Raw genomic sequence first — 14757 nt, 5'->3', positions numbered from 1 at the left:
CTGTCAGCTTTCAGCCTTCACAAAGCAAACTCCAAGAAAAACAGAAACCCTATTTATTTACTATTATTAAGGATTAGAGAATGACACAGGGAAAAATTTTGTCCCCATCTCCACCCCGTCCCCGCAAACCATCTGATCCCATCCACACAAGCCTCAAATAGTTTTATACTGAACTTATTTTATTAAAGTATAAAAAGAAACAATATTCTGTACAATTGTTATTTTATAAATCAAAGTTCTGGCTGCTGAACTAGAGAAAGAGATGTTCAGCTGGCAGGGCTTTGTTTATAAATGTTTATCAACACAACTAATATACTACTTTATCCTAAAGCAAAAAAAAAAAAAAAAAAGAAAATAAATATAATTTTTTTTTTCTACCTTTGCTGTCTGGTTTCTGCTTTCCTCATCTCTTCCATATGCTCTGTTAATGTGCCTCTCCCTTTCATCTCTCACTCCCCACCCCTCCATTGGTCTGGCACCCATCTTCTTCCCTCCGCTCCCCCATAGTCTGGCATCTCTCTCTTGCCCATTTCCCTTCAGCGACTTCTCCCCACTCTCTTTCTCCATTTCCCTTCAGCGTCTTCTCCCCACTCTCTCTTCTCTATTTCCCTTAAGCATCTTCTCCCCACTCTCTCTTCACCATTTCCCAGCTGCCCGAGCTGGCCCCCATCAAGTCACGCGCAGCCGCCGAAACCTCTCCCCTGACAACCGGAAACACTGACACTCCTTCCCTTTCCCATACCTTACTGCGGCAACCCTCTGCTCCTCCTTGTCTCCCAGCTGCCTGAGCTGTCCCTCATTAAGTCGTGCGCAGCTGCAGATACCTCTCCCCCGACGTAACTGGAAACAGGAAGTTACGTCAGAGGAGAAGTTCCAGCAGCCACATGCGACCAGACGAAAGCTGGATCAGGCAGCTGGGAGACAGAAAATCGCCACAGCAAGGTGAGGGAAAGGAAGGGAGGGAGGAAGGAAGGAAGATGCCTGATTGGTGACTGTGCAAGTTCCCTCCCATAACTGCGGAGACAAGGCCATTCACTGCTCCACGTGGCGGTGAATAGCCTTGTCCCTGTACCCGCGGCGACCACAACTTTTTCTCACACCGTTTTGGCGGGTTACCTGCGGCTAGCCGTGGGTAACAGCTACCATGTCAATCTCTATTAAGTATCTACTCGGCAAGATGTTAAATTGTTTATGTGTATGAAGGGGGTTGGGTCTTTTATTATAAAAAGTCAAATCTCATTTCTGCACTCTGCAACAGCTTAAAATTTTGGTGTAAAATTCTAGCACAATTTTCTTTGTGATGTTGGCTATTGTTTCCTGGTAACACATCTTATCTTCTCCTTCTGAGAGATTTAGGATCATACCTGTGGATGGGAAAAAAAATCATCACCAGACAGACATAAACAAGTTCATCAATTTCTCATCTAAGCATTATCTGTTTCATGTGATACCTGGCGCTTAAATTTACAGGATACTAGCATTTATACAGGTAAGTGTACACTTGTGCTTAAATGTTAGGTGAGCACTCACTGCTATTCTATAAATAATATGTGAAACTCAGGCCCAGATTCCGTTGCTGGCACCTATAAAAAAAAAAAAAAAGCTTAGGCGCCAGTAATGTAGGCCAGGGTTCTAAAGGCTTACATAACGGCACCTAAGTTTTTTAAGAATTGTTCCTAGCGTTGCCTAAGGTCATCTCTGCCCCTAATCATTCCAACTTTGACTTTAGGTGCCAGTAGCCACCATACTGTAGGTGCAATTCAGGCACCTACCCCAGCCCATATTTTTAAAATGGGTTTATGCAGTCTATTACTGCCCTGATTAAAGCAATTAAATAAGAGGCCTACCACCTTCTACATTACAGCGCTGTTTATAGAATAAGGTCCTTAGGCCATGTGCTAAAGTGCTACATTTAGGAATACACATTTACTTTTGCTATTGATATAGCACAAGTGGGTGTGCCTAAACATAGGTATGTTGATGTGACTTACACTAGAATCTTGGTGTGCAGATTTCATCACTTAATTAGCGCTCAGCATGCTGCATTTAGGTGCCTAAATTGTGGCACCCAGTTACAGAACTACACCCTATGGCCCAGATTATAAAAACAGCACCTTAAGGTAGGCGGCAGTAGGCGCCCTACCACCCCCTAACTTAATTGCTTTAATTGGTTTTAATCAGCATCGTAACTGACTGCGCCATTAAAAACCAATTAAAAGCTTGCTAAAGAAAATAGGCACAAATATTGCATCTAAGCATGGCACTTAAGGTCAAAGTGAGCATGGTTAGGGTCAGAAATGAACTTAGGTGCCATTAGCCGTGATTCTCCTTTAGAACCCTGACCTTAGTGGCACCCAAGTTTTTCTGTAGCCGTGATTCTGTTAACGGTGCCTATTTGTGATTGACATGCGGACAGCGACATTTTTGTAGCCACCACCCAATGTAGGCACCATTTACAGAATCTGGCCCTATTTGTTTAACTTTCAAATATATACCATTCATTTTCCTTACAAAAATATATATTAACCAGTAAATACGTAATATTAAGGTTTAAATACTTCTCCCTCCAAATTTGCGGGTTTAGAACTCGTGCCTTTGGTTATTCACAAGTTTCTAAACCCTGACCCACACCCGCCTCCCAGACCTCTCCACACTGTACCTGATGGCCTAGCGGTGAAGTGGGGCAGGAGTGATCTTCCTATGCTCCTGCCCCGTGCAGAGCTGTCAACAAAAACGGCTGCCATGAGTTCCCGCTGTAGTCTTGCGAGACCACAGGAACTCACGGCAGCAAATTTTTGTGGATGCCTCTGCATGGGGCAGGAGCATAGGAAAATCGCTCCTGCCCCGCTTCACTGCTAGACCACCAGGTAAGGTGTGGAGAGGTCTGGGAGGCAGGTGGGTGGTGGGTCGGAGTTGGCCCCCAAAGTTATTTGCGATTTTTTCCATATTCGCGGAACGATGCTGCCCCTAACCCCTGTGAATATGGAGGGAGAAATGTATATTACTTATAACCTATTCCTACAAAACTTTTACATATTTTCTGCTCATAGTCTGTCCTAGCAATGAATCCTATTTAGGAAACTACCCTCCAGGATTTAGATGATATTTTTGCTCAGCATGGGAATGTATGTTTGCACTCAGAAATTCCACAAAGGAATGAGCAGTTACAAATTAAGACCAATAGAGAACATTATAGTAATTTGTTCCAAGCACAAGATGATGCCAATTATGAAGCTGCTTAAGATGACATTAGTTAAACAGGGAACTACTTACTTACAGACTGATTCTCAGAACTTCATAGGTAAAGCCAACAGCACACCCCCCATACCACCAGAACAGTACAGAAAACTAGTTCTCCAATGCTCAAAGGAAACGGTATTAAATTAATATATGCCATAAAAGCAAAAAAAAGAGGAATGAGCCTAGCACATTTGTAGATAAGTTTAGTTCTTGTGTGCCATGTGCCAGGCAAACCCGACCATGAAGCACACACATCAACCCTGCTCTTTTGCACTTTTATATATAAGTTTTTCAAATTTTATATTTTATTTGGAAGGCTTATATTTGAGCACAGAAAACAGGCACCAATGGGTTAACTCGACTTACGCATATTTCTATCTCATTATTGATGCTTACAGGCTTGCATGGGCTTTCTTCCTCTTCAAAAGAAATCAAAAACATCAGATTTTAAACTAGAGATCAAAAGAAATCCTCAGTTCATACTTCCCACCATCAGCACTGAGCTGGCATTATTTTTCCAGTGGTAAGAGCATTGTTTATGTGCTGTTCTCTGAGCACTGGAAAGGCATAGCAAACAACAACATTAATATACATGTGACTACATTTACCGTATTTTTTGCTCCATAAGACGCACCCTAGATTTAGAGGAAAACAAGAAAAAAACCCATACTGAACCAAATTCTCCCTGCCACGCTCTGCACCCAATCCCAACCCCCATTTTCTACCACTCTCTGGATGAAGAACTTCCTTATGTTTGTACAGAATCTATCCCCTTTCAACTTTAGAGAGTGCCCTCTCATTCTCCCTACCTTGGAGGGGGTGAACAACCTGTCCTTATCTACTAAGTCTATCCCCTTCAGTACCTTGAACGTTTCAATCAAATTCCCTCTCAATCTCCTCTGTTCGAGGGAGAAGAGGCCCAGTTTCTCTAATCTTTCGCTATATGGCAGCTCCTCCAACCCCTTAACCATCTTAGTTGCTCTTTTCTGGACCCTTTCGAGTAGTACTGTGTCCTTCTTCATGTACGGCGACCAGTGCTGTACGCAGTACTTCAGGTGAGGGCGCACCATGACCCGGGTACAGCGGCATGAGAACCTCCGATCAGTTCGTGATCCCCTTCTTTATCATTCCTAGCATTCTGTTAGCCCTTTTCGCTGCCGCCGCATATTGTGTGCATGGCTTCATCGACTTGTCAATCAGAACTCCTAAGTCCCTTGCCTGGGAGGTCTCTCCAAGTACCGCCCCGGACATCCTATATTCATGCATGAGATTTTTGTTACTGACATGCATCACTTTACACTTACACACTTTGAACCTCATCTGCCATCTGTCCCCGTGTCATTCTCCGAGATCAGCAGAACAGTCATTCAGAGTAACTGTACCATATTTTCTCGCATATAACGCGCGCTTTATACGTGGTTTTTACAAACCGCGCATACCCTTGCGCGTTATACGCGTGAGCGCGTTGTACAAAATTTTTTTTACATAATTCCCCCCCCCCGACGCCCGATTCATCACCCGGAAGGAGCACTCGCACTCCCACCCCGAAGGACAGCTCGCACCCCCACCCGAAGAACTGCTCGCACCCCCACAGCCTCCCCCCCTCCCCCATGGAGAAGCTGTCTACCTTGTTTCTGGATGCCAGCCCAGCTGCTTCCTCTGCCGGCGGTCCTGCCCCTTCTCAGAGCCCTGTGCTGCGCTGCTTCCTCTTCAGGCGGTCCCGCCCTTTCTCTGATGTCAGAGAAAGGGCGGGACCGCCGGCAGAAAAAGCAGCACAGCAGGGCTCAGAGAAGGAGCGGGACCGCCGGCAGAGGAAACAGCTGGGCTCGCTGGCATCCGGAAACAAGGTAGACAGCTTCTCCATGGGGGAGGGGGGGAGGCTGTGGGGATGCGAGCGGTCCTTCGGGGTGGGGGTGCGAGCGGTCCTTCGGGGTGGGGGTGCGAGCGGTCCTTCAGGGTGGGGGTGCGAGCGGTCCTTCAGGGTGGGGGTGCGGGTGCGTGCGGTCCTTCGGGGTGGGGGTGCGATCGGTCCTGCAGGGGGGTGAATCGGACGTCGGGGGGGGGCATCAGACTTTCAGGGTAGGGACAGGACTTCAAGGAGGAAAGGAGAGTCGGGGCGGGCGAAAACAGAGTCAGGGTCTCCAGAGGAGAGTCGGGGCGGGCGAAAGGAGAGTCGGGCAGCATGCGCGGTATACGGGTGTGCACGGTATATAAAAATTTATGTACATAAATATGTGTTTTTTGCGCGCTATACCCATGTGCGCGTTTTACACGGGTGCGCGTTATCTATGTGAAAATACGGTATATGTTAAAATAGTGTAAATATATGTATATGTTAAAATAGTGTAAATGTTAAATAGTGTAAATGTTAAAATAGTGTAAATATATGTTAAAATAGTGCTGCTATCCTTATCAGAGTGGAAGGGGACACTCCATCACATAGAACCCCACTTTTGAACTCAGATTCTCAGTAAGCAAGCAAGCAGAGGGTGATACATAAGTGTGTGGTAACATTTGCCGTTCCAGTCTCATACATCTCTCTCCTTCGACATAGATGGGTGGAAGAACTGTTCCAAGGACAGCTTGCTTGACTTCTCAGCACACAGAAAGCATATTACGGAGGAGGTTTCTCGCTTGAAATGCTTGGGAAAATATGACTGGTTTGGGATTTGTAAACACAACTTGTACAGGAAAAGAGGATTAAATGAAGGATGTGAGAAAGTTCACCACAAGTAACATTTACAATCCAAATTGACTGTTAATTTCATGCTATCCAAGCAGTTACTGCTGCATCCTAGTTCATAAAAGACAGCTGGTCACATGATACTCAACTCTTAATGAGCCGTCAGCTTTGTCAATTAACTTAAATTAATTACAGTCATTTTCATTGCCAAATGCTGAAATGTGACCATGAGAAACAGGTCAATTGTTGGGGAACAGAGGGGAGAAACCCAGCCTCTACAATCCATATTGTATTTGAATTCCTAGCTCAAATTTGCTTATAGTTTGGGAGCCTGAAACAACTGCAAAAATCTCCTGTCTTAAAGAATGTCAAGTAATTCTGTGCGACCCTGAAAGAAAAGTGAAAGTTGTGAGGACAATTCAAAGTGCATGAAGGATAATTTTCAAAGGGACTGGAGCACTAAAATAGTAACAGCTAAATTCTCTGGGCTAGAAAGACTTCACCTCACAGCAGTTAAAACATACAATTTAAACTGGATTTTATAAATGTATTCCTGCTGGGTGTGCATTCTTGGGACAGCAAGCACTCCAGGAACAGAAATACTGTACTTTTCGCTCCAGTGAGAGGCAGGCACGAGCCCGCCTGCCTGGTCCCGCACCACCGCCCGAATGGTGCCATCAGCTCGGTCCAGCGCTGCATCACCAGACGGAAGTAAAAGGCAGGCGCGAACCCCGAGCGTGCGTGCCTGCCTGGTCCTGTGCCGCCGCTCGAATAGTGCCGTCAGCTTCCGCGGACCAACAGCACCATTCAGGCGGCAGCGCAGGACCAGGCAGGCACGCTCGGGGCTCGCACCTGCCTTTCACTTCCGGGACAGATGGGGGAGTCTACCATTGCAGCGCTGGACTAACCTGACGACACCATTCGGGCGGCGGCGGCGCAGGACCAGACAGGCACGTCTGCCTCTCACTGCCGCAGCAGATAGGGACTCGGGTGGCCGTCCAGCAGGGGAGCCTGCCGATGCAGTGCTGGACAACCAGGATTACAAAAAGGTACTGGGAGGGCCACGGTATTCGCTCCATAAGACGCACCCTTATTTCCATCCCCTTTTTGGGAGTGGAAAAAGTATGTCTTATGGAGCGAAAAATACGTAAATGTAATTTGTAGCCATCTCTAGTGCACACATTGTTTCCTGCAGTAAAACCCTCTGAGCATTTCATGCAGATTAAAATGTGTGCTATTTCCACGCTAACTGGCCTTACCGTCAGTGGTAGGTTTTGAGAATTGGCCTATTAACCATGTAAAATCAGCCCTTCTTTGAACATGTGAACAAAGGTGAACTGGTTAATAGTGTATCTAGATTTTCAGAAAACTTTTGATAAAGTTCCTCATGAGAGGCTCCTGAGAAAATTAAAGAGTCATGGGTTAGGTGGCAAAGTTCAGTTGTGGAATAGGAACCGGTTATCGGATAGGAAACCGAGGGTAGGGTTAAATGGTCAGTTTTTTTCAATGGAGGAGAGTAAACAGTGGAGTGCCACAGGGATTTGTACTGGGATGGGTGCTATTTAACTTATCTATAAATGATCTGGAAATTGGAATGACGAGTGAGGTGATTAAATTTGCAGGTGACAATAAACTGTTCAAAGTTGTATAACACATGCAGATTGTGAAAAATTGCAGGCAGACTTTAAGAAACTGGAAGACTGGGCATCCAAGTGGCAGATGAAATTTAATGTGGACAAATGCAAAGTGATGCACATTGGGAAAAATAACCCAAATTACAGTTACCGGATGCTAAGGTCCACTTTGGGGGTTAGTGCCCAAGGAAAGGATCTGGCAATACGATGAAGCCTGATGGCCAAAAAAGCAAACAGGATGCTAGGAATTATTAATAAAAGAGATGGATAACAAGACTAAGAATATTATAATACCCCTGTATCGTTCCATGGTGCGACCTCACCTAGAGTATTGCGTTCAATTCTGGTCTCCTTATCTCAAGAAAGATATAGTGGCACTAGAAAAAGTTCAAAGAAGAGTGACCAAGATGTTAAAGGGGATGGAACTCCTCGTTTGAGGAAAGACTAAAAAGGTTAGGGTTCTTCAGCTTGGAAAAGAGACAACTGAGGTGAGCTATGATTGAAGTCTACAAAATCCTGAATGGAATAGAATGGGTACAAGTGGCTCGATTTTTCACTCTGTCAAAAATTACAAAGAGTAGGGGACACTCAAAGTTACAGGGAAATATTTTTAAAACCAATAGGAGGAAATATTTTTTCACTCAGAGAATAGTTAAGCTCTGGAACACATTGCCAGAGGTTGTGGTAAGAGCGGATAGCATAGCTGGTTTTAAGAAAGGTTTGGACAATTTCCTGGAGGAAAATTCCATAGTCTGTTATTGAGAGAGATATGGGGGAAGCCACTGCTTTCCCTGGAATGGTAGCATGGAATGTTGCTACTCCTTGGGCTTTGGCCAGGTACTAGGGACCTGGATTGGCCATTGTGAGAACAGGCTACTGGGCTTGATAGACCCAGTGAGGCTATTCTTATCTTCTTATAAGCCTTGGCTTCCAGACCCTTCAGGGGTAGACAACTCTAATGTTTAAGATAGCCACATTGAATATGCATGAGATTCATTTACACGTACTTCATCTATCATATGCCCCTGTATAAGACTCTAGTGAGACCTCATTTAGAATATTGTATACAATTCTGGAGACCACACCTTCAAAAAGATATAAAAAGGATGGAGTCCATCCAGAGGAAGGCTACTAAAATGGTGTGTGGCCTTCCTCATAAGGTGTATGGGGACAGACTTAAAGATCTCAATCTATATACTTTGGAGGAAAGGCAGGAGAAGGGAGATATGATGGAGACGTTTAAATACCGATGTGGCGAAAATGCGCATGAGCCAATGAAGCTATGAAATGAAGCTATGAAATGAGAGGGTATAGGATGAAGCTAAGAGGTGATAAGCTCAGGAGTAATCTAAGGAAATACTTTTTACAGAGAGGGTGGAAGAGGTGTGGAACAGTCTCCCAGAAGAGGTGGTGGAGACAGACTGTGTCTGAATTCAAGAAAGCGTGGGATCTCTTAGAGAGAGAGGAAGAGATAATGGTTACTACAGATGGGCAGACTGTATGGGCCATTTGGCCTTTATCTGTCATCATGTTTCTATATACAAATACAGCCATGCATATTCATTGAGGGTATCCTAAAAGTCTGACCAATTTGTGATACTCGAGGACCAGAGCTGTCTACCCCTGCTATAAACACCGCAATGAAATAGCTGTCCTAAATCATTGTTGTCTTTTCTCTCCTTCAACCTACCATTAATTTAGAAAATGACTCCATGTGGGGAACAGATTGAAAGTAAATGCTGCTCATAGTTAAAATAATCTGGCCAATTTCTTTTTTCTTGTTTTAGTTTGAAAATTACTAACATGTATTACAAAGAATAACACCTTAAGCCACTTTCCTCAAGAATACCAAAACAATTCATAGTCACATCAAGAAGTGACAGCTTTATACACTGTGAATAAAAAAAAAACCATACCAAAATGTTTTTTGTCATATGTTCCACAGAACTCGACCAATTCTTATTAAATTTAGTGTGTTTTGTCGTGAATGAAGCTGATGTAAAATGTTACACAAGAACATAAGAATAGCCCTACTGGGTCAGACCAATGGTCCATCAAGCCCAGTAGCCTATTCTCACAGTGGCCAATCCAGGTCACTAGTACCTGGCCAAAACCCAAGGAGTAGCAATATTCCATGCTACCAATCCAGGGCAAGCAGTGGCTTCCACCATGTCTTTCTCAATAACAGACTATGGACTTTTCCTCCAGGAACTTGTCCAAACTTTTCTTAAAACCAGCTACGCTTGCCGCTCTTACCACAACCTCTGGCAATGCGTTCCAGAGCTCAACTATTCTCTGAGTGAAAAAAAATTTCCCACTGCACCCCAACACTACCTTGTGAAAATGAATTATTGCTATGGGACACGCGCAGAAGCAGACAACAGTTTCTAAACAGTGTCTGCATCAAAATGGTTTTCACTGTAGAAGACTGAATTCTGATAAAGAACTTGGTACTGCCAAAAGATCATAGCAGTCGACGATTATTGAAAGAGTTCCCACAGAATGGTTGGAACAAAAATGGCCTTGATGTGCTGCTAAGCAAGATCTGAGCAACAGGCACTGTGGATCGTAAGCCAGGCAGTAGATGACCGTGCTCACAAGAGCACATTGACGCTGAATGTGATCTTGTACTGAGCCAGGAGGACAAGCCTCAAACACACTGAACAACTCGCCAAACAGCAAGAGAAGCAGGAAAATTCATGACAATCTGAAATTAAAGTGGCTTAAAAGTGTTGTGTCCAAGAGTTAACTTTACCTTTACACAACAAAGACAACAAAACGGTGCAAGCAGCTTTTGACCAAGTACTTAGAGCACAGCATCAGCTTCATCTGGTTTACAGATGAAAAGATATTTATAGTAGCTCCACTGATTAACACACAGAATGATCGCCTGTACATCCTTTCAACAACACTGAAGTGTGAAATTAATGCCAAATGCCCACTAGGACTTGCCTGACCTTCAGCCAATTAGTTATGGTCGCAGTTGCAATCTCTTAACTTGGGTTCACAGATTTGTTCTTTATCAATACTGGGGTTAAGATCAATGGCGCATACTACCAGGACGTCCTCTTGATGCAGAAGCTGTTGTCAGCGATCCGTCACATGTTGGGAGACTACTTTATCTTCCAAAATGACAATGCCCCAGCAAATCAGGCAAAGGACATTGTAGAACTGCTACATCAGGAGACCCCAGACTTCACTGGTCCAGACCTCTTGGCTTGCAAATTCACCAAACCTAAACCCAGTTGACTACTGGTTCTGGGGGCTGATATGGGAATGCGTCTACCAAACAGCGATATCTGATGTTGAAGACTTTAAATACCGCCATGAAGTTTGTTATCCCAAGAATTTGGTGGGAACCCACTGACCACTCAAACAACTGCAACTTTTGGACCCTTCCAAACGTCGAACTGAAAAGCATGCATCTGCTATCACATATCTGGACATTCCTTCATCTATCACCATATTGCCCTGAGCTTCCCATATTTACTCCCCTAGAAAGAGATCAGCTGTCTTCAGAAGAGAGCAGCAAGTCAGAGAGTGAGAGAGATGTTGTAGGTCCAGTTTCCAATATCAGTGGTGCAGCTGATTAGAAATCCATATTATCCAAATTAAAAAGATCTCAAAGACCTGATCAGAGATCTTGGTCTCACTAAGTCCAATTCCAAGCTTTTGACGTCTAGCAGTGGAACTTGTTGGATGAAAGTGTCCAAAGAATGGCCACCAGAATGGTCTCAGGGCTTAAAGGTCTCCCGTACGAAGCAAGACTAGACAATTTGCAGCTCTACACTCTAGAGGAGCGCAGGGAGAGGGGAGACATGATTGAGACGTTTAAATACGTCACCGGACGTATAGAAGTGGAAGATGACATCTTCCTTCTTAGAGGCCCCTCAACCACAAGAGGGCACCCGCTCAAACTCAGGGGCGGAAAATTTCACGGCGACACCAGGAAGTATTTCTTCACGGAGCGAGTGATTGATCGGTGGAACGGGCTTCCAGTGCAGGTGATCGAGGCAAGCAGCGTGCCAGATTTTAAGAATAAATGGGACGCCCATGTGGGATCCCTAAGAGGGTCAGGGCAAAACACTAGCTAATCTTAAGGGGAGGGTCTATAGTGGGCAGACTTGATGGGCCTTGGCCCTTTTCTGCCGTCATCTTTCTATGTTTCTAAGTCACAGATCAGAGTAAGCATCACCAAGCTTTTTCCACCTTTCTCATCTATCAAGATGGGCTCTGCTTCTGCCACAATGTGACCAGTCTGTTTGAGGCAATTGGAATCACCTGTACCCAAAAGAGTGGCATCTCTTCATTGACATATCATCCAGGAGCATCAAAGCTGTGCTGCTCCATAATAGGAGTAAGTTCTTGTCTCTTCCATTGGCTCATTCAGTGGTCAAAAATGCATTCCCCATGCAGCTCTACATCGGGAAGATTTTAGCTCTGCTGTCTGAGCAGTGCTGTAAAAATATTGTGGATGCTCTAGCACCCATAGAGCTGGTGCCTATGACTGGAACAGTGCACGAAGCACAGGCACTGATAGTACAACATGCTATAAATACAAGACAAAGGTAAATGGAGTCAAAAAGAATGCAAGAAGGTTCATATGTTTTAAGTGTTTTCTTTAAAGAACTCCATTGGCCCTATTGCTCTTTCTTATTAGGGAAAATAATGTTGATCCTGAAAGGGGAAGTGAAATGCTTTAACAAAAAATATTGTAATCACATTAAGCAACAGATGTTTGCTAGTGGTACAGCAAACACATATTACCACACTTCCCTTGTGGTGCAAGGCATTCATGAAAATTGCATAAAGTAGTCCTGGCACACGGTTAACTATGTTATGCTTAGGAAATCAGAATTATTAAACCTTGTTTAAAAAAAAAAAGATTAAAAGTTATTCTTCAACAAATATAAAGGACACAGAGAATTCAGAAGAACCTTTGGAATATTACAGTAGTAGGTAAGTGATGAAAAGTTTAATATAGTCAAACCTGAGAGGTACTGTTCTAAGCAACTTCATTTCCTTTAGGGAAAGCTATGTGGATTACAAAAACAGCAAAAATCTTTCCCATACTGTGTTAGGAACTAAAAGACCTTTTTACTAAAGCTTAGAGTTCACTAGACACTGTGTGCCATTTGTTATGCCTATTGGCCATGTGGAACTTAGTACTTGCTAAGCTTTTGTAAAAGGGAAGCAAAGGTATTATAGCTAGTGTAAATGTTAATTATAAATAATACTCATGATCTTTTGTGGTGTTAGCACCATCACATACAGTATATACTCGAATATAAACCCATCCAAATATAAATCAAGATAACCTTTTTTTTTCTTTCCAATACAAATATAAACACAAATATAAACCAAATCTGCAGCAGTCTCACAATGTTAGTGTGGGAACTCGCACCAGCCATTTTGAGTAGTGAGACTGCACAGGGCAGAAGCATAGGAGGATCACTCTTGCCCTGGCTAACCACTGGACCAGCAGGGCTTAAGATAGGCCTGCGATGGGCCATGTCTGTTTTATTATTCCCTCTTTGAGAAATTCCCTAACCGCTATTTGTCCTGTTTGTTTGTCTGTCTGTCTTAATTAGCTTGTAAGCTCTATTGAGCAGGGATTGTTTCTTACATGTTTAATGTACAGCGCTGTGTATGTCTAGAAGAACTATAGAAATGATAAGTAGTAGTAATAGTAAGACTCAAATATAATCTGAGATCCCATTTCTAGCCTAAAAATCTAGGTTTATATTTGAGTATAAAAACACTGTCACATGTAAATAGCAAAAGGCAGCAATTCAATACATCGAGATCACTGGAATGAAAACATTTCAAGGAGGTGCGGCTTGGGCAAGCCAAAAATTTACAAGAGTATTTCCCATCTAATATATGAAAAACACATTTATTTTAAAAATAATTTCTTGCAAAATCTCAAAGGCATCTTGCTTTTCCATTACTAAGAAAAAATAATTCTATTCCATTCAGTGGAAAGGTTTTTGTTCAGCATCCAGTGCAAGAAACAACATAATCATTTGCTCATTACATGCAATAAATAGTCCTTAAACTATCTGAATCTTGCAAGCTCCTATCAAACCTTGACTGATCTTTATAAATAAGCTAGGATAATTAGTTATTAACTTTATTAGCCAAAAGCTTGTTTAAAATGTCTTTATTATTAATTAATAAGGAAAAAGGCCAACAGGAAGACCTACACTCTGAATCCTTTCCTCCCTTAGGAATTATTGTAATAGTAGTTAACATCATCTTGCAACGTAATTGGTTCCCTAGTAATATGTCTCTGACTATAATCAATTCTGGATACAGAATGCGAGAGCAAGACCATTAGAAAACCAATATTAATCCACCATATCCATGGCTCTTCCCCAAATTTAAAGACTTTATGGCTAGCTTTCTCTACCGCTTGACTTGGTATTGTTTTCATTCAGAGCTATTTTATTATCTGGATCCAGAGTTTCCAAGAACACTTCACTCAAAAAAGTCATTAACTACACCCTGATGAAGACGTTGTTTCTGAAGAATATGGGAAGATTAGGTCCTTACCTTGATAATCTTCTTTCTGGTAGAAGGGTACAGGAGTCTTGACAATTGGGTTATATTCCCCAAACCATGAGTTTCTTGCAAAATGATGTCATTCACATCTTTAAGCTCTGCCTCCTTCCTCGGTGGGCTGTGACTTGTCTCCTCAGTTTATACCAAAGCATGCAATAATTGCTCTAATAGGAGACATAAGAAGGAGAAGTATAGGGAAACTCTCTGAAGACAGTTCTGGTCTGCTCTGTAACAAAAATACCTCCTCCTTCACTAATGCGTAGCGCGGGTTTTAGCGCTGGCAGCGGTGGTAACTGCTCCGAAGCTCATAGGAATTCTATGAGCATCGGATCAGTTACCGCCACTGCCAGTGCTAAAATCCGTGCTATAAGTTAGTAAAGGAGGAGGTATATTTGTTAATAGAAAACATCACACAAACCTAGTGGAACTAGCAAACCACTTCACTGAGTGCAACCAGCACTAACATTTATGGTGCTCTAAAATCTCACCCTTTTAAATCTTATTTAGGGGTCCTTTTATCAAGGCGCGGTAGGGATTTAACACGCGGAATACCGCGCGTTAAACTGCCTGTCGCGCTAGTCACTAATGTCTCCATTGACGAGGCGTTAGTTTTTTGGCTTGCCGCGGGGGTTAGTG

General features: G+C 43.3%; 1 protein-coding gene across 4 annotated transcripts in view; it reads right to left on the bottom strand.

Annotated features, from left to right (window-relative positions):
• Positions 1 to 514: 514 nt before the first annotated feature.
• Positions 515 to 14757, bottom strand: part of NBN (nibrin) — an 86594-nt gene continuing 72351 nt past the window's right edge. For all 4 annotated transcript variants that reach the window (XM_033933402.1, XM_033933400.1, XM_033933401.1 and 1 more), the window contains one exon: positions 515 to 1364. In XM_033933402.1, the coding sequence (XP_033789293.1) occupies positions 1331 to 1364 (34 nt within the window). In that variant the 3' untranslated portion in view covers positions 515 to 1330. The remainder of the gene's footprint in view (positions 1365 to 14757) is intronic.

This window comes from Geotrypetes seraphini, chromosome 2 (genome assembly GCF_902459505.1).
Source record: "Geotrypetes seraphini chromosome 2, aGeoSer1.1, whole genome shotgun sequence".
Classification (NCBI taxonomy): Eukaryota; Metazoa; Chordata; class Amphibia; order Gymnophiona; family Dermophiidae; genus Geotrypetes; species Geotrypetes seraphini.
Note: the sequence above shows the minus strand (reverse complement) of the source record. Positions and strands in the feature narration are given on the sequence as shown.